At 37.3% G+C, this 20,279-nt stretch overlaps 1 protein-coding gene across 1 annotated transcript in view; it reads right to left on the reverse strand.

Annotated features, from left to right (window-relative positions):
* Positions 1 to 420: 420 nt before the first annotated feature.
* FLVCR1 (FLVCR heme transporter 1) overlaps positions 421 to 20,279 on the reverse strand; it is a 35,831-nt gene continuing 15,972 nt past the window's right edge. The window contains exons 4-10 of the mRNA XM_039230129.1: positions 16,340 to 16,407; positions 14,482 to 14,585; positions 4,363 to 4,473; positions 3,760 to 3,865; positions 3,224 to 3,335; positions 1,523 to 1,590; positions 421 to 1,366 (exon numbers count right to left, since the gene is read on the reverse strand). Of these exons, the coding sequence (XP_039086060.1) occupies positions 1,277 to 1,366; positions 1,523 to 1,590; positions 3,224 to 3,335; positions 3,760 to 3,865; positions 4,363 to 4,473; positions 14,482 to 14,585; positions 16,340 to 16,407 (659 nt within the window). The 3' untranslated portion in view covers positions 421 to 1,276. The remainder of the gene's footprint in view (positions 1,367 to 1,522; positions 1,591 to 3,223; positions 3,336 to 3,759; positions 3,866 to 4,362; positions 4,474 to 14,481; positions 14,586 to 16,339; positions 16,408 to 20,279) is intronic.

Below are 20,279 nucleotides of genomic sequence, written 5' to 3' on the forward strand. Positions count from 1 at the left end.
AAAGGTATATATACTGGCATACCTCAATTTATTGTGCTTCCACTTACTGCACTTCACAGATATTGTGGGGTTTGTGTTTTTTTTTTCCAGCAAATTTAAGGTCTGGGGCAACCCTGCATCAAGCAAGTGTACTGGTGCCATTTTTTCCAAAAGCATTTGCTCATTTCACGTCTCTATGTCACATTTTGTAATTCTTGCAATATTTCAACCTTTTTCATTATTATTGTATTTGTTACGGTGACCTATGATTGGTGAACCTATGATTTGCTGAATACTCAGTTCATGTTGATGTTTAGCATTTTTTAGCAATAAGTCTTTTTTCACTGAAGGTATGTCCATTGTTCCTTCAGTCTATTGCATACTTACAGGACTACAGAATAAGGTAAACATGACTTTTATATGTATTGGGAAACCAAAGAATTCATTTGAATCACTTTATTGTGATATTTGCTTCACTCTGAATGGTATGGAGCCAAAGCTACAGTGTCTCCAAGATAAGCCTGTGTTGAAAAAAGAGTAGACAAGGCAGTGGGTACAAAATTATGCTGTCAAGTTAAAGTGAGAAAACAGTATTAGCATTTATGCCACGATAGGAAGGCAGTGCAGAGAACTCAAGATAATGAGTCTGTGTTTGGGCACCTTAGCATGAGAACTCAAGTCTAAGACCAAAGTCATGGGTTCAACCTGTTCACAGAATAGTCATGATGGCCACTGACAGTACATATTACAAAGCACTGTTTAACAAAAATATAAGAAATGGGAAAAATCTTAGAGGTTCCGTGCAAGTGTCATCCCAGTGCTGTCCTTTGGTGGGTCAGAAGTGTAGTGTTGGTGTAATGTACTCCCACTGGGAGTGACTGGACAGTCGACCAGAACAATGGAAAGGAACGAATTAGGAATATATTGCTTCCTTGGTTCTAAATTGCACGAACTCCTATGTGATTTATGGGGACTAGGCCTCCACATGATCATATTAGAAAGCCTTTTAACTTCCATTTTTTACAAAAACAAACAAACGCTTTTGGAAAATACACATCAAGAAGCTTACTTTCAGGCTGACAAGACAGGTCTACCAGTGGAAAGCTCGGTAGATAAATGGTAGTGTTAATAGGAGGTGAGCCAAAGTCTGTTAAGCAAAATCTTGCTTAAGGTTACAATTAAGTAAGACAATAATTATGGGTCACATAATAATTTTCAAGTAAGTTTCCATCTCCTGTAACGTTTTAACCAAGCCTTACTGCTCAACTATCACATGATGTTAATTTTTTCTTTCATCTCAAATTGCCGATTCTGACTGCTTGGGCATCATAACAGTTTTTGATTCTTGATCTGTGGGACTATCTTCAACTGTATCTTCAACTGGTACCTGTAGAAAGAATCAGGAGATAAAAACAACTTACAGCATCTGGCACCTTCCATTAGGATAGATCAACAACTGGCTCAGGAATACAAAATAGCTGACCAGACAGACTGGTTTCACACATTTCTCAATAGGATAATCATAAAAATATTCGTTACTTACAGCTTTAATATCACCGTTTGCAATTCCGACATTTATATTGTGTCTTCTGAGATCAGACTTGATTAATGCTGGAACAGAAAAACATCAGTGAGTTGATGTTACCAAAGAGCATATATAGATATACTTTTCTCTAAGCAGTATAGTATACTTTACTTTTTGATATTGTCAAATTGAGCACAGTGTGGTTACCATAATATTCAATAGCATTCCTGTAGCATGAAAAAATACTAGGGCCTCACAAAGCCATTAACTTAATTAGCAAGTCATTCATTAACGAACAAATACAGGATGCTAGGAAACAAAGATGAAAAGCATAATTCTTTCCATAGAGCACCCTCCCAGCTAGGGAAATATTGACATACAAACAATTATAACATTGTAGGATAACTGCAATAATGCAGATATGTACACGGTATAGTGGGAACATGGGAGAAGAAAATCCCACTTCAGTCCAGAGAAAAATCAGGGAAGCCTTGCCAGAGGAGACATATTTGAACTGAAACTTGAAAAATGAGTAGGAACTTGTCAAGCAGGTAAGAAGAGAGAGGAAGGCATACAAGGCAGGCAGTAAACAGGATATGCAAAGAATGTGAGACATGAATAGAATAGCCAAGAATTTGGCACCAGAGGGAGTTTGGGATCATTGGAGCGTCAAGGACAAGGGTGGGGAGGCAGGATGTGCGGTTTGGTTGGTAGGTGCCTACACTGTATAAGAGTTTACGCTGCCACCGGACTAGCGAAAAGGAATGCAGAGAGAAATTAACAGAGTGAGATAACAGTAGAAGCCAGCATGGGTGTGGAAACACAGCTGGACATTAAGCCTTGCCTCTAAATCCACTTTTATGCTTATGCGCCAGGACAAACGACAGATTAAAGTCCTTTTACATGCTCCTTCTCTAAGGGTTGGGCGCTGGTGTCGTCGCTGCCCGTGTCTATTCTGATCATACCTAAGAAGTGTGAGAACTGGCTAACCATCCCTGTGCTGCTTCCACCGCCACATGTTACAGGAACAGCTGAGGTGACTGGGCACATCCTGGGTGCCAGACGCCATGCTAGGAGCTGTTCCTGCACCGCTTCAGTGGATCCTCATAGCAGCCCTCTGTGGCAGGCTGTTTCGTACCCTATCACATGAATGAGAAAAGGAGGATATGGGAGTTTAAGTAATTTATCTAAAGCCACACAGCTAGTGAGCAGCGGAGTCAGAGCTTGAGTCCAGTCTGCTGACTCCAGATCTTTACCGCCTCTTGATACGCTGGCTTTGGTTTTTATGCATAGTAATGGAATTGAAATTAAAATGTGAAAAATGGGGCGCCTGGGTGGCTTAGTCGGTTAAGCGTCCGACTTTCGCTTAGGTCATGATCTCACGGTTCGTGGGTTCGAGCCGTCGGGCTCTGTGCTGACTGCCAGCTCAGAGCCTGGAGCCTGTTTCAGAATCTGTCACTCCCTCTCTCTCTGACCCTCCCCTGCTCACGCTGTCTCTCTCTCTCTCCTAGGAATAAATAAAACATTAAAAAAATTTATAAAATGTGAAAAATGAATTACTAGATTCATATCCTCGGGGGAAAAAAACAAGTAATATCCTGCTTTTTATTTCTTTTTTCCCCTTGAGTTCTGTGAAGCCACTGAAAATCAATATACTTGAAAATTAAATATAAAGACAATACAACACAAGTGTTTTTGCCAGAAAATACCCTCATTTACCTGTTAAAATAATTCCTAGCAACATCCAAACACAGAGGAAAATGTTTCCTGCCTTAGGACCATAGTCTGTTGTGAGTTTTCCTTGAGCCAATGTGAACAAAATTCCAAATATCTAAGATAAAATAGGAGAAGTAATTGTTGATGAATTTGCTTCTTTGAAATAAGTATAATGTATTCCCAAGAATTTTTCCTATTTTATTCATATGATTTGGAAAGGCAGAATGTTTAAACTTCTTACTCACTAGAATAGTCAGTAAATTTGGGTGCCTGAGTGGCTCAGTTGGTTGGGCGACTGACTTTGGGTCAGGTCATGACCTCATGGTTCATGAGTTTGAGCCCCGCATCAGGTTCTGTGCTGACAGTTCAGAGCCTGGAGCCTGCTTTGGATTCTGTGTCTCTGTTTGTCTCTGCCCCTCCCCCACTCATGCTCTGTCTCTCTCTGTCTCTCTTTCTCTCAAAAATAAGTAAACATTAAAAAAAAATTGGAATAGTCAGTAAACTAATCACCTCAGATTTAAGAGAGGTCAGGGGTTTACCTGTGCAGCAGCATTAATAAGACCAGATGAGGTGCCTTCAGATTCAGGGTAAGTGATTTCAACAGCAAATTCAAAACCCAATGGGAGGTAACCAGTCATGAAGAAACTACAAAAATAAATCCAGAATTATAGAAACAGTTAACTGAAGGACAGTAGCATATACTGAGGCAATCATTCTGCTTCTCAGGCCTATTCTAATGATCAAATAACTGAAGATTTTGAATGTGATGTGTGAAAGTAAGGCCCTATCATTATTCACCAATCAGGCCAAGGACAGAAGAACTGAGAAGCAAAGCAGTTCCTAAGTTTTCCTTTTTCTGAGACAAATTGCCTCTAATTTGTTAAGTCAGTTGTTTTTCAAACTAAATAAAGTTACCTGGACTAAGTAAGGCTTATCCATTTTTCACCTGTCATATATGCTAAAAAACATTTTTAAACTTTTTTATTCTAAAGAATTACACATTTATATGCACAACACAGATTCCTTAAGGTATAAAATATTTTAAGGACATTTGGATGAACAAAAAATTTAAAACCATAGTACTAATATTTCATAATTATAACAGTATACTATCATTCCTCCTAAACACATTTAATGCTTACCCAAGCACCCCGCCAGTAACAAACACAATGATGATGTATCCAAGGTCCAGTGTGAAAGTAAATATAACCATTCCAAGAAAAGACAAAATGTAAACTATCAGAGTAGTCTGTCTAAAACAAAAACAAAATTGTTAATATTTTGTTGGATTTTCCTAGGCATATAAAAATCGTGTCATTAACCATTGCTCTGTCCATACAGTAATAAATTCCCTGGTTTTCAAAATTAGGTTTCCCTTATATGGAAGATGTTTCCACCAAAGCATTGACTTTATTTATTTTTTTGTAATTTATTTATTTTTTAATTTGCATCCAAGTTAGCATAGAGTGCAACAATGATTTCAGGAGTAGATTCCTTCATGCCCCTTATCCATTTTAGCCCTCCTGCCTTCCACAACCCCTCCAGTAACCCTCTGTTTGTTCTCAATATTTAAGAGTCTCTTATGTTTTGTCCTGTCCCTGTTTTTGTATTATTTTTGTTTCCTTTCTCTTATGTTCATCTGCTTTTTATCTTAAAGTCCTCATATGAGTGAAGTCATATGATATTTATCTTTCTCTGACTGACTAATTTCGCTTAGCATGATACCCTCTAGTTCTATCCACATAGTTGTAAATGGCAAGATTTCATTCTTTGTGAGTAATACTCCACTGTATATATAAACCACATCTTCTTTATCCATTCATCCGTCAATGGACCTTTGGGCTCTTTCCATACTTTGACTATTGTTGACAGTGCAAAGCATTGACTTTAAAGCTTATGTTTATAAAGCGTGCATTTAAGATTCAACACAGCAATCGACAAAATTCACACCACATCCAATGTTCAGACAGGAAGGAATATTCATATGGATAAAATCATGTTTGTACCACCAAATGGGATAGTTCCGTAGCTGTATCTCAAGATTCAGTTCAAATTCTATCTCCTCCAAAACGCCTTTCCTAACCACTGCAGCTTACAACATTGTCTCTTCTTCCAAACTCCCTTATCATTTTAGTACCTACATAACTGTCACTGCCAGACATCTATTAGACTTATGACATCTATTTTAGTCTGTTATATTATTATTTTTCATAAATTTCCCCCTTGTAGACTACACGTGTCTTAAGGACAGGGATCATATATTGCTTATCATAATTCCTAGACAAATTATGCCCACAACAGAAGTTTCGTGAATGAATGGCAGTTACTCCGAGAACAAAGTCAGGGCAACAAAGAACACATTTCTATGCCTATCAAATTTTCTAACTGTAAATTTACATGTAAGGAAATTGTAAAGCGGGCCAAATCCTTCACTGTGAGCTAACATTTCATAATAATGAAGCCACAGCAAGTGCTGTCTTAACTTATGGGAGAACTATCTTGGAGAATTTCAACATTGGAGGTCTTTGGAAGGGCTTACATAATGGTATCAAACAGATCTTGGGCCTTGAAAGGTACAAAAGATACATAGGTTACAGTTCCATATTTCATTCATTTTATTTCATTCCATTCACTTATGCATAATTACATTCATTCATTTCTCCCAAGCAGATGGGAAGTTTCTGCCTGTTAAAAAATGTAGCTATTGGGGTACCTGGATGGCTCAGTCGGTTAAGTGTCCAAATTAGGCTCAGGTCATGATCTCACAGTCTGCGAGTTCGAGCCCTGCATCAGGCTCTGTGCTGACAGCTAGAGCCTAGAGCCTGCTGAATTCTGTTTCTCCCTCTCTCTCTCTGCCCCTCCCCCACTCACACTCCATCTCTGTCTCAAACATAAACAAACATTTTTTTTTTTTAAATGTAGCTATTGTTGGCCTAGGTGCCCAAGATGGAAGGCTAGGAAGACCCTAAACTCATGTCCTCCCATAGACACGTAGAATCTACACATAGAGCAGTTCCTCCTAGAGAAGGGCTGAGTGAACAGTTCCTGCATTGTCAAATATAGAGAGGCTATGTAGAGAACAGCAGGAGAGAGAGACAGAGAGACAGGGTAACAACAGGAATACCACTGTAGACCCTGTGACTCGCAGTAGGAGAGATATCACTGAACTGACCCCATGCAGATTCACCTGCCCTGGGGTAGAGCAAAATACAAAAACAAAACAGTAGTTTAAAGGGCAACTAGACTAAGAGTGAAGGAAATCCATTTATGAACCCTAGAGCATCTGCCAAACAATGGGGAAACTGCTGGAACTCACTTCGGGTTTGGAGATGTCAGTGGGCACCACTGTTTACATTCCTCCTCCCCCTTGAGAGCACAGATGAGAACAGAGTCCAGGCCAATAGCATAAACCAGCTCCATCTGTCCCGCAAGGGTAGCCCTCCCAGACTGTATCTGCTCCAGATCTACTTGTCCCGCCAGGGTGGCCTTTGGCATGGAGCACCCCAGGATCTCTGGCCTGGACCAAATCCAGCTCCAGCTAATCAGCCAAAGCAGCCCAGGCACCCACAATCTACACAGGGGATGTTACTACATAAGGTCACTCCTTCAAGACCAGGAGAGGTAGCTCTTCCACCTAACTCACAGAAACAAACACAGGTCAGACAAAATGAGGGAGAGGAATATGTCTCAAAGAAAAGCATAAAAGAAAATCTCAGAAAAAGAACTAAACAAAATAAGTAAGTAATGTACCTGACAGAGTTCAAAGTAATGGTGATACAGATAATCACTGGACTTGAGAGAAGAGTGGACAAACTCACTGAGAACTTCAAAAACGAGGCACAAAATATAAAAAGAACCAACCAGAGGTAAAGAATATAATGACTGAAATGAAAAACAAAACATAGGGAATCAATAGCAGATTAGAGGATGTAGAAGAATGAATCAGCGATCTGGAAGACACTCACACTGAATGACAAAAAGGAAAAAAGAGTTTTTAAAAATAAGGAGCTTAAGTGGCCTCTGGGACAACATCAAGCATACTAACATTTGCATTAGAGGGGTCCCAGAAAGAGAAAAGAGCAGAAAACTTATTTGAAGAAATAATAGCTGAAAACTTCCATAAAACAGACATCCAATTCCAGGAAGCAAAGAGAGCCCCAAAGATGAACCCAAGGAGGACCACACCAAGACATTTAATAATTAAAATGTCAAAAAGTTAAAGAATCTTAAAGGCATCAACAGAAAAGTAAATACTTATGTCATGGGGAACTCCATAAGGCTATCAGCTATTTTTCAGCAAAAACTTTGCAGGGCAGAGAGGCACGGTAGGATATATTCAAAATGCTGAACGGAAAAAGCCCACAATGAAGAATACTCTACCTGGCAAGGCTATCATTCAGAATTCAAGGAGAGATAGTTTCCAAGACAAATAAAAGCTAAAGGAGTTCATCACCACTAAACCAGTCTTATAAGAAATGTTAAAGGGACTTTTTTTTTAGATTTTTTAAAAGTTTATTTATTTATTTTGTGGAGGCAATGGAGCAGAGACAGAGAAAGGCAGAATCTCAAGCAGGCTCTGTGCTGTCAGCATGAAGCCCAATGCAGGGCTTGAACCCACAGGCTGTGAGAGCATGACCTGAGCCAAAATCAAGAGTCAGGCATTTAACCAACTGAGCCACCCAGGCACCCCAAAGGGACTTTTTTAAGCAGAAAAAAAAGAGGCCATAACTAGAAGCAAGATAACCATGAAAAGAAAAAATTTCATTAGTAAAGGAAAACATATAGTAAAGGTAGTAGATTAATAATCACTTACAAAGCTACTGTAAAGATTAAAAGACAAAAGTAGCAAAATCAATTATATCTATAAAAACTAGTTGAGGGATACAAACATTAAAAGATGCAAAACATGACATTATATACCTAAAACGTGGAGGGGGGAGTAAAAAAATAGTGCATTCAAAATGTGTTTCAACGTAAGCAACCATGGTATATGAATCTCATGGTAACCACAAACCCAAAACCTATAACACATATACAAAAAATAAAGAGAAAGAAATCCAAGCATAACACTAAAGAAAGTCATCAAATCACAAGGGAAGAGAGCAAGAAAGGAACAGAAAAGAACTATAAAAACAATCATAAAACAATTAACAAAATGGCAGTAAGTACATACTCATCAATAATTTAAATATCTTTTCTGTGAGTGACATCTGGGTGGCTCAGTTGGTAAAGCGTCTGACTTTGGCTTAGGTCATTATCTCACAGCCCGTGAGTTTGAGCCCTGCTCTGTGCTGACAGCTCAGAGGCTGGAGCCTGCTTCAGATTCTGTGTCTCCCTCTCTCTCTGCCTCTCCCCTGCTTGTGCGCTCTCACGTGCACGCTCTCTCTCTCTGGCTCTTTCTCTCAGAAATAAACATTTAAAAAGTTAAAAAAAAATCTTTTTTTTAAATGTTTTATTTTATTCTTGAGAGACAGAGACAGAGCCTGAGTGGAGGAGGGGCTGAGAGGGAGACACAGAATCTGAAGCAGGCTCCAGACTCTGAGCTGCCGGCACAGAGCACATGAGGCCCGAACCCACAAACCACAAGATCACAACCTGAGTCGAAGTCAATATCCAACCAACTGAGCCACCCAGGTATTCTGCATCAATAATTACTTTATTTTATTAAAAAAAATTTTTTTTGTAAATGTTTTATTTATTTCTAGGAGAGAGAGAGAGAGAGACAGCGTGAGCAGGGGAGGGTCAGAGAGAGAGGGAGTCACAGACTCTGAAACAGGCTCCAGGCTCTGAGCTGGCAGTCAGCACAGAGCCCGACGCGGGGCTCGAACCCACGAACCGCAAGATCATGACCTAAGCGAAAGTTGGACGCTTAACCGACTGAGCCACCCAGGCGCCCCAACAGTAGGGAACTTTAACATACCTTCCCTCCCACTTACATTAATGGATAAATCACTCACACAGAAACTTAATAAGTAAGCAATGGCTTAGAACAATCCATTAAACCAGATTAACTTAACGTCCATACAAAGCATGCCATCCAAAAACAGTAGAATACACATTCTTTTCAAGTACACATGCAAAATTCTCTAAAATGTATCACATGTTAGACCACGAAACAAGTTTCAATAAATTCAAGAAGACTGAAATCATATCAAGTATCTTTTCTGACCACAATGGTATGAAACCAGAAATCAAGAATGGATAAAAAAAATCACAAGGATGCTTGGGTGGTTCAGTCATTTAAGTGTCCAACTTTGGCTCAGGTCATAATCTCATGGTTTGTGAGTTCGAGCCCCATATCAGGCTCTCTGCTATCAGCATAGAGTCTGCTTCAGATCTTCTGTTTCCCTCTCTCTCTGTCCTTACCCTGCTTGCTCATGCTCCCTCTCTCTTTCTCTATCAAAAGTAAATAAACATTTTTTTTAAATATGAGAAAAAACTGGAAAAAACACAAACACATGGAAGTTAAGCAATATCTACCAAATAACCAATGGGACAATGAAGAAATCAAAGAGAAAATTAACATGCCTGGAAACAAATGAAAATAGGACCATAATGGTTCAAAATCTTTGGGACTAAACAAAAGCAGTTCTAAAAGAGAAGTTTATAGTGAATACAGGCCTACTTCAATAAGCAAGAAAAATCTCGAATAAGTGATCTAACTGTATACCTAAAGGAACTAGAATAAGAAGAACTAAGAAAGTCCAAAGTTAGTTGAAAGAAAGAAATAATAAAGAACAGAGCATAAATAAATGACATAGAGACAATGAAAAGATCAATGAAACTAAGAGCCAGTTCTTTGAAAAGTACACAAATTGACATACCTTTAGCCATATTCATTAAGAAAGAAGAGAAGACACAAATAAATAAAGTCAGAAATGAAAGAAGGTACAACCGACACCAGAGGAATACAAAGGGTTATAAGAGAATACTATGAAAAACTGTAAGCCATCAAATTGGACAACTTAGAAGAAATGGATAAATTCCTAGAAATATGCAATTTTCTAAGACCGAATCAGGAAGAAAAAGAAAAATCTAAAGACTGGTTATGAGTAACAAAATTGAATTAGTAATCAAAACCCTCCCAAAGGCAAAAATCTAGAACCAGGTGGCTTCACAGGTGACTTCTACCAAACATTTAAAGAAGAGTTAATATCTATACTTCTAAAACTATTCCAAAAAATATAATAGGAAGGAACATTTCCAAATTCATTTTATGAAGCCAGCATTACAATGCTACTGAAACCAGACAAAGACTTCACAAAAAAGAGAATTACAGACTAATATCCCTGATGAATATAGTTGCAAATCCTCAACAAAAATATTAGCAAACTGAATTCAACAGTATGTTAAAAGGATTGAGTAGGATTTATTCCAGGGATGCAAGGATGATTCAATATCTGCAAATAAATCAATGCGATGCACCCCATTAACAAAATGAACCATAAAAATCATATGGTCAACTCAATAGATGCAAAAAGCATTTGACACAATTCAGCATTCATTCATGATAAAAACTCTCAAAAAAGTGGGTTTAGAGAGAACATACTTCAATTTAATAAAGGCCATATATGACAAAAATACAGCTAACATCATATTCACTGATAAAAAGCTGAAAACTTTTCCCAAGATGAGGAACAAGACAAGAGTGTCCATTCTTACCTCTTTTATTAAACATAGTATTGGAAGTCTTAGCCACAACAGACAAGAAAAAGGAATAAAAGGCATCCAAATTGGTAAGAAAGAAGTCAAATGGTCACTATTTGCAGATGACATGATACTTACTACATATGCCTAAAGACTCCACCAAAAAACTATTAGCACAAATTAATGAATTCAGTGAAGTCGCAGGATAGGAAATTAATATACAGACCCTGTTGTGTTTCTATATGCTAATAACAAAATACCAGAAAAAGAAATTGAGAAAAATATTCATTCAGAACTACATTAAAAAGAAAATGAAACCACAAAAAAAACCAAATAGCCATAGCAACCTTAAGAAAGAATAAAACTGAAAGTATCATAATCCCATGTTTCAAACTATACTACAAATTTATAATAATCAGAACTGTATGGTACTTGCAAAAAAATAGATACAAAGATGAGTAAAACAGAATAGAGAGTCAGAAATAAACCCATGCTTACATGGTGAATTAATTTATAAAAAAGGAGGCAAGAAACAATAGTCTCTTCAGTAACCGGTGCTGGGAAAACTGGACACCCACATGCAAAAGAATGAAACTAGAACACATTCACACACCATACACAAACAGAAAATTAAAATGAATTAAAGACCTAAATGTAAGACCTGAAATCATAAAACTACTAAAAGAAGACACAGGTAGTAACCTCTTAGACATCCTCCTTAGCAATATTTTTCTGTATTTGTCTCCTCAGACAAAGGAAACAAAAGCACAAATAAACGATCAGAACCATATCAAACTAAAAAGCTTTTCTACAGCAAATGAAACTATCAAGAAAAGGAAAAGGCAACTTACTGAATGGGAGAGATATTTGCAAGTGATATATATGATAAAAGATTAATATCCAAAATTATATAAAGAACTAATAACAACTCAACACCAAAAAATCAAACAATTCAATTAAAAATGGACAGAAGACCTGAATAGACATTTTCCCAAAGGCATACAGATGGCCAGCAGACACATGAAAAGATGCTCAACATCACTAACCATCAAGGAAATGCAAATCAAAACCATAATGAAATGTCACCACATACCTTTCAGAATGACTAGTATCAAAAACACAAGAAATAACAAGTGTTGGTGAGGATGTAGAGAAAAGGGAATCCTTGTGTACTGTTGGTAAATGTAGCTTGGTGCAGCCACCATGGAAAGCAGTATGGAGGTTCCTCAAAAAATTAAAAATAGAAATACTATATGATCCAGTAATTCAACTTCTGGGCTTTCCCCCAGGAAAACAAAAACACTAATTCAAAAAGATATGTGCACTCCTCTTGGTATGAGCACTGGGTGTTGTATGTAAGTGATGAATCACAGGAATCCATCCCAAAAATGAAGAGCACACTGTATACACTGCATGTTACCTAACTTGACAATAAATTATGTTAAAAAAATAATAATAATAAAACTAGGAAATGAGAAAAAAAAGACATGTTTACTGCAGCATTATTTATAATAGCCAAGATATGGAAGCAACCTGAGTGTCCATTGATAGATGAATGAATAAAGAATACGTATGTATTTATATATATAAATGAATAAAGAATACACACACAATGGAATATTAACTGTAAAAAGAGTGAAATCTTGTCATTTGTGACAACATGGATGGCATTACTCTAAGTGAAATAAGTCAGACAGAAATACCACATGATTTCACTTACACGTGGAATCTAAAAAACAAAATGAATGAACAAACACAGACTCATAAATACAGAGAACAAACTGGTGGCTGTAGGAATGGGGGGATGTGGGCAAAAGAGGTGAAGGACTTAAGGGATACAGACCTCCAGTTATAAAATAAGTGGTCATGGGAATGCAAAGTACAGCATAGGGAATATAGTCAATAATATTATAAGAACTCTGTATAGTGACAGATGGTAACTACATTTATCATGGGGAGCATTTAGTAATGAAAATAATTATTACCCTATGTTTATTGCAGCATTATATACAATAGCCAAACTATGGAAGCAGCCCACATCCATTGATAGATGAATGGGTAAAGTATTTTTACACAGTGGAATATTATTCAGCGATAAAAATGAATGAACTCTTGCCATTTGCAGTGATATGGATGGAGCTAGAGAGTATAATGCTATGGGAAATCAGTCAGAGAAAGACAAATACCATATGATTTCACTCATATGTGGAATGTAAGAAAGAAAACAAACAGGGAAAAAAAAGAGTGAGAGAAAGAAACCAAGAAACAGACTCTTAAGTATAGAGAACAAACTGATGGTTACCAGAGAGGAGGTAGATACGAAGATGGGTTAAAAAGGGGATAGGGATTAAAGATTATACTGGCTGTGATAAGCATCAAGTAATATATGGAAATGTTGAATCACTACATTGTACTACTGCATGGTAACTATATTTGAATTTAAAAACTTAATTAAAAAATAATTGTTCAATCACTATGCTGCACACCTGCAACTAAGATAATATTGTATGTCAGCCATACTTCAAATTTAAAAAATAACAAAAACAAAACCAAACAAAAAACCATTACCAACCCCCAGAAGGTCCCTCCAATCATTGCTTCTTTGTCTCCAAGAGGAGCCATTATCTTGACTTCTGACAGTATTAATGTGCTTCGTATAAATGGAGTCATACATCATAAAAAGAAATGTAGCTATTCTTTAAGACCCAGCACAAAAGATGCTGTTCCTGAAAGCCCTTTCTCAGTTTCCCAGTTGGTATTACTAAGTTCTTCTTTTGTTTTAGCATTTTGATTATATAAATGTGTAATTAATACAGTATTTTCATATAATCTATTATAGTTAAGTGGTGCTATAGTTTGGGGCATTTTAGGCAAAAACTTTTAAAGATTTTTTTGCGAGAGCACCTGGGTGGCTCAGTTGGCTGAGCGTCGGACTTGATTTCAGCTCAGGTGATGATCTCAAGGTCTGTGAGCTAAAGCCCGACGTTGGGATCTGGTGCTGACAGTGCAGAGCCTGCTTAGGATTCTCTCTCTCTCTATCTCTGCCCCTCCCCTGCTCTCTCTCTCAAAAATAAATAAATAAACTTTAAAAATTAAGGGCTTTTTGGGGAAGATTCTATGTATTTATTTAAGTAAATTCTACGTATAGGGCTTGAACCCATGACCCCAAGATCAAGAGTTGCATGCTCTACCAACTGAGCCAGCCAGGCACCCCCAGGCAAAAACTTTTTACCAAAAATGCCTTATGCTCAATACAACTTTTTGTTTATTTGTTTTTAAACTTACAATATAAGAACAGGATAAAGTCTCCGTCAAAGTTAAAGGTTTCTCAGAAAGGGCATTGTAGAATAGCAATGATCGCTTCCTTCTGTTAAGAGGTACCTTATTAGAAGCTTCATGAGGTATCCAAATTCCCAAAGTCAAAACAAGTATGACCAATAAAGTAAGACAATAAACAGACTTCACTCAGAAGAGAAGGGAATCTAAGAACATCTAAAATCCAAGTGTTTTAGTAATAATAGCACTTCTTAAATTTATGAAAATAAAAATCAAAGTTTCCATTAAACTCAAAATACCTTAGGTTGTACACCACATATTTATTTACTATCACTTACTTGTATGTTTTGGTATAATCAAGCCATAAGCCACAAAGAATAGAGCCCACCATTCCAGCCACTACCAATGTTAGCCCAATCTTTCCAGCATTCACTTCTTCTCCCTTAAAAAAATTTTCATAAGAAGTTAATCAGATACTTCTGCAATGGATCAAGAAGATGTGGTATATATATACACAATGGAATACTACTCAGCAATCAAAAAGAGTGACATCTTGTCATTTGCAACAATGTGGATGGAACTAGAGTGTGTTATGCTAAGCAAAATAAGTCAGAGAAAAAGAAACATCATGATTTCATTCATATGTGGAATTTAAGAAACAAAAGAGATGAACATAGGGGAAAGGAAGGAAAAATAAGATAAAAACTGAGAGGGAGGCAAACCATAGACTCTTAAATACAGAAAACAAATTGAGGGTTTTTGCTAGAGGGGAGGTGAGTGGGAAGATGGGCTAAATGGGTGATAGGCATTATTGAGGGCACTTGTTGGGATGAGCACTGGGTGCTATATATGAGTGATGAATCACAGGGTTCTGCTCCTGAAACCAATACTACACTGTATGTTAACTAATTTGAATTTAAATAAATTAATAAAAAAAACAAAAATCAAGAGAAGTTAATCAGATACTTCAAATAGATCTTTCACATTCCCATACACTTCACAGTCAATGGAAATAAAGTTCTGCATAGAATATAGTGGGAAATTTGGTATATCCGTTAGGGTAAGTGGTTTAGGGGGCAGGAAATGAACATATGAAGGACACTCTATTTTTGAACCAGAAAAAAAAAGAAAACCTAAAATGTGGGGAAAACCAAAAGAAATTTTTCTCATTCTTCCATGGTTAGAAAATGCGATGATCTTTGTTAGAATTCACAGAAGTCTGAGGAGATAAATGTTTTTATATATTACAACTGCCTTCTCCTTTCAAAAGCAAAGAGAGGTCACAGCTTGATATTTACTTCTTTATTTATTTATTTAAATTTTTTTTTAATGTTTATTTATTTTTGAGACAGAGAGAGAGACAGAGCATGAGCAAGGGAGAGGCAGCGAGAAAGGGAGACACAGAATCTGAAGCAGGCTCCAGGTTCTGAGCTGTCAGCACAGAGCCCCGATATGGGGCTCAAACCTATGAACTGTGAGATCATGACCTGAGCATAAGTCGGACGCTCAACTGACTGAGCCACCCAGGCGCCCCAATATTTACTTCTTTGTATTTGGATTGGTCTCCTTTAAAATTATTTCTTTGTCTCTTCCCATATAACCAGTCACAATTTTTTTAAGAAGTACTGGGGCATCTGAGTGGCTCAATTGATAAAGCATCTGACTTCAGCTCAGGTCATGATCTTGAGATCGGAGGGTTCGAGCTCCACATCAGGCTCTGTATTGACAGCTCAGAGCTGGAAGCCTGCTTCAGATTCTGTGTCTCTCTCTCTTTGCTCCTCCCCTGCTCATGCTCATGCTCATGCTCTGTCTCTCTCTCACTCAAAAATTTTAAAAAAGCATTAAAAAAAGTATTAAAAAAAGACTTACTTATTATCACAGCAATAATAACTTCTGCTTTCCATTTTGTGTGCTTTATCAATTAGATTAAATGTATTCTCAATTAAAACAAATATAAATCTTTTAAAGCAATAAGGTCATAAACTTTTTTTTAAGATTTTATTTTTACGTAATCCCTATAGCCTATGTGGGGCACGAACCTACATCCTGGAGATCAAGATTCGCACACTTCATCAACTGAGCCAGCCGGTTACCCTATAAACCTTTAATCTTATGATCATGCTAACAGGAATTACACTGCTTATGAAACATTCTTGGCCAGGCCTGTGTTGTGACACAGTAGAGACAGACACTTACCTTATAATATGTCAGTATCATTTGATTCAATAATGTTGAGACTGAATAAAATGCTCCAGTCATGATACCTACAATAACAAATAGAAAATTATAAATGCACTATTTACTAGCTCGTCATGTGATATGGAGTGCACTCTGTGAGAGTTGTGAAAATATCATGTGTTTCCTAGCTGACAGAAAACTAAAAACTCTTGCCATTCCCTTTCAAGATATGGAGTGATCAATTTAACACCTAAACTTACTAGAGATTACAATGGTAAAATTCTGTCATTACACCATGTATTATTATTAAGACTCAGATATGCCACCCATAAATCCCGTCTCCATGCATAGCCATCAAGCATGGAATGGACTGTTTACTGAGCACCTACAATGTACTTGAGCTAATGAATGTTCAAACATAAGACAGAATCCCTACTTCAGAGATCTCACCCCTGCATCAAAGACTTCAAGCCAGTTAGTAAAATAATATTAATTACAGATTATTTAAAAAGGGAAAAATAAAAACAGCTGGTTATCAGGGAGCAAAGGACTACATTTGAATCCTGATGATTCCTGACATATGGCATGACTTTAGGTAAGCCTCTAATCTAGCAAGACATAAGTTTATTATTTCTTTCTCTTTGTTATTAAATATTTCAAGCATAGAAAATAGTGCAGATAGTAAGTTAACAAATATCCTTACTCATCACCCAGCTTCGTAAACCATTAACATTTTGTCATCTTTCCTTGATCTTCTCCAATCCTGTTCTTCTCGACTATCCTTTCTCAGAGGTAATTCCTATCCTGATGTTAGTGCTTATCATTTTAGATATTAGAATATATGTGTGTCCATAAATAACAATTAGAATTACTCTGCACATATTTGAACTTTATATAAGTAATATATTATCTGTACCCATCTGCAGCTTGCTCTTCACTCAATATTATGTTTTTGAGATTTACCTGAGCCAATTAAAATCTGGTTCATTCATTTTCTCTACTATTTAATAGTCCGTTATGTGAAAAACACTTCAATTTAATTATCTCTGGTAAAGTCAATAGACACTTGAGGCTTTTTCCAGTTTTTCACTATTTAAAATTATATTGCAATGCATATTGTGTTCTTATGATTACATATAAGGATTTCTCTGAGTCTATATTTAGGAGTAAAATGTCTATTTTCTGGATAGAGCCAAATTGCTCTTCCAAACACTTTTATCAGTTTATACTACTAGCAGAGTTCTTTTACTCCATATTCTTGTCATATTTGTTTTCTCCAGATTAAAAAATATTTATTTTTCGCCAATTTGAATGCATGTGATATTATTTCTTAACTCTGGTTTTGATTTGCATTTCCTTGATAAGTGATAAGGTTTAGCATCATACATGAGCAATACACAAACACATAAATGCCTTCTGGTTTCCTTAAAGTGTTTGTTCTCTTCTTTCTGAGTAGTATGAGCTATTTTTACATCATAGATACTAATCCTTTGTTGGTTATATGCACCACAGATACTTTTTCATGCTTTATGTCTTGTCTTTTCACTTTTTTTAATGTCTTTTTATTTTACTTCATTTTTTCTAATGTTTACTTATTTTTGAGAGAGAGAGAAAGAGAGAGAGAGCAGGGGAAGGGCAGAGAGAGAGGGAGACACAGAATCTGAAGCAGGCTCCAGGCTCTGAGCTGTCAGCACTGAGCCCAGTGCGGGGCTTGAAATCATGAACCACAAGATTGCGACCTGAGCCGACATCGGATGCTCAATAGATTGAGTCACCTGGACCCCCCTATGATGTCTTTTTAGAAAAGACCATTATCTTAATATAATCATACTTATCAATCTTTCCTTAGGGTTTATGTTTTATTATTTTTAATTTAATTTTTAAAAATTTATTATTTTATTTTATTTTTTAATGTTTATTTTTGTGATAGAGAGCATTGCATGAGTGGAGGAGGGGCAGAGAGAGAGGGAGACATAGAATCTGGAGCAAGCTTCAGGCTCTGAGCTATCAGCACAGAGGCTGACATGGCGCTCGAACCTACAAACTGTGAAATCATGAGCTAAGTCAAAGTTGGGCACTTAACTGACTGAGCCATCCAGGAGTCCCATTTATTTTTTTTATTTTAGAGACAGAGTGTGTAACTAGGTGAGAGGGGCAGAGGGAGGGAGGGGGAGAGAGAGAGAGAGAGAGAGAGAGAGAGAGAGAATCTTAAGAAGGCTCTATGCTCAGCTCAGAGCCCAACATGCAGCTTGATCCCACAAGCCTGGAATCATGACCTGAGCTGAAATCAAGAGTCAGATTTCTAACTGACTGAGCTGCCCTGATGCCCCAAGATTTTATTTTTAAGCAGTCTTTACATCCAGTGTGGTACTTGAAACTCACAACCCCGAGATCAAAAGTTGCATGCTCTATGAGCCAGCCAGATGTCCTTGTGTTTTTTTACATGAGAAATTCTTTTAAGAATACTAAAGCCACCTTCCTATATGTACTTCTAAAACTTTAAAGTTCTAATTTTTACCCTTTGGTCTTTAATCCACTACAATTCATTTTTGTTCATGGTTTGATATAAAGAGCTAATTTGACTTTATTACTCAATTATCTCAGGACAATTTGCTGCATAGTTTCTTTTGTACCAAACATCTAGTTTTCATATATGCATGTTCTAGTCATTGGAGCTGATTGCAAATACAGCAGTCCCCTCCTGTCTGCAGGGAATTTGTCCCAAGTCCCCCAGTGGATCCCGGAAACTGCAGAGGGCGCCAACCCTAGGTATACTAGGTTTTTTTCCTATACATCCATCCATCCCTATGATAAAGTTTAATTTATAAATTGGCAGAGTCAGAGATTAACAACAATAACTCATAATAAAATAGAATGATTACAACAATATACTGTAATAGAAGTTATGTGAATGTGGTCTCTCTCAAAATCTTATTGTACTGTATTCATCTTCTTAGTGTGCTGTTGTGAGGTGACAAAGTGCCTCACAACGATGGGATGAAGTGAGGTGAATGACACGATGTGATGTACTGTCAGGCTACCGCTGAGTTTCTGTGGATAGGTCAGGAGTTGCACCTGCTTCCTGATTGCAGCTGAACGCGGGTAACTGAAACCACAGAAAAGGAAACTAGGCATAAGGGAGGATCACTGTATAGTAGTTTTTTTCCTTCCAGTCCCTAGTGGTATGGCTGTATGACTTTAAGTGTGAGCAAGAGTGACATTTCCCATTTGCTGCCCTAGTAATCACAATAGCCTGTGCCCAGTCGTCACCCTGGATCCCTGAATTAACTGACAAGCAGAACCCTGCTGCCCATTCCCAGTGAACGTGTAGCATTGGCGATAAATAAGTTTTTGATGTGTTAGGCCACTGACATTTTTTGGCAGAATTTCATTGCTACAATACAACCTAGCCTGCAAACATACACAGGGGTAGGTCGCTGGCATCTCCTCTCTGTGCCAGTAACCTAACAGTCTATCCCTTGATTATATATGGCATCTTAATAATCATTGTTTTATACATCCTGAGAGAATGTGTCCCTCACCTCAGTCTTCATCGAAATTATCTTTGTTCTTGGCCCTAACTTCTCTCACAGCCAATTTCAGAAGTAGTTAAGTTCCATTACAAACCCTGTTTATACGGAAGATTGCAGGATGAGACCTAGAGTTGTGTAAAGATTGTATCGAACCCTGAATAACTGGCTCATGTTGCTCATGTCCCATTGAGTTCAGGAAAATACAGAGACCCAGCTAGGTTAGCCTGAGGAGGCCAAGGAAAACAGTTCCTCTTAGTTTCAGATAGCAAGTAGCAATAGTTGGCAGAGTAAAGGATACTATTTTCTCCAAATAGCACTACCTCAAAAAAAAAAAAAGTTATCTTGGACTATCTGGTTCCTAAGTTTTGGACACTGTATACAGTCCTAAAAACCTGTCCCAGGAGTATAGTCCCCATCTAGATCAT

Source organism: Hyaena hyaena, unplaced genomic scaffold (assembly GCF_003009895.1).
Source record: "Hyaena hyaena isolate Hyena2069 unplaced genomic scaffold, ASM300989v1 scaffold_43, whole genome shotgun sequence".
Classification (NCBI taxonomy): Eukaryota; Metazoa; Chordata; class Mammalia; order Carnivora; family Hyaenidae; genus Hyaena; species Hyaena hyaena.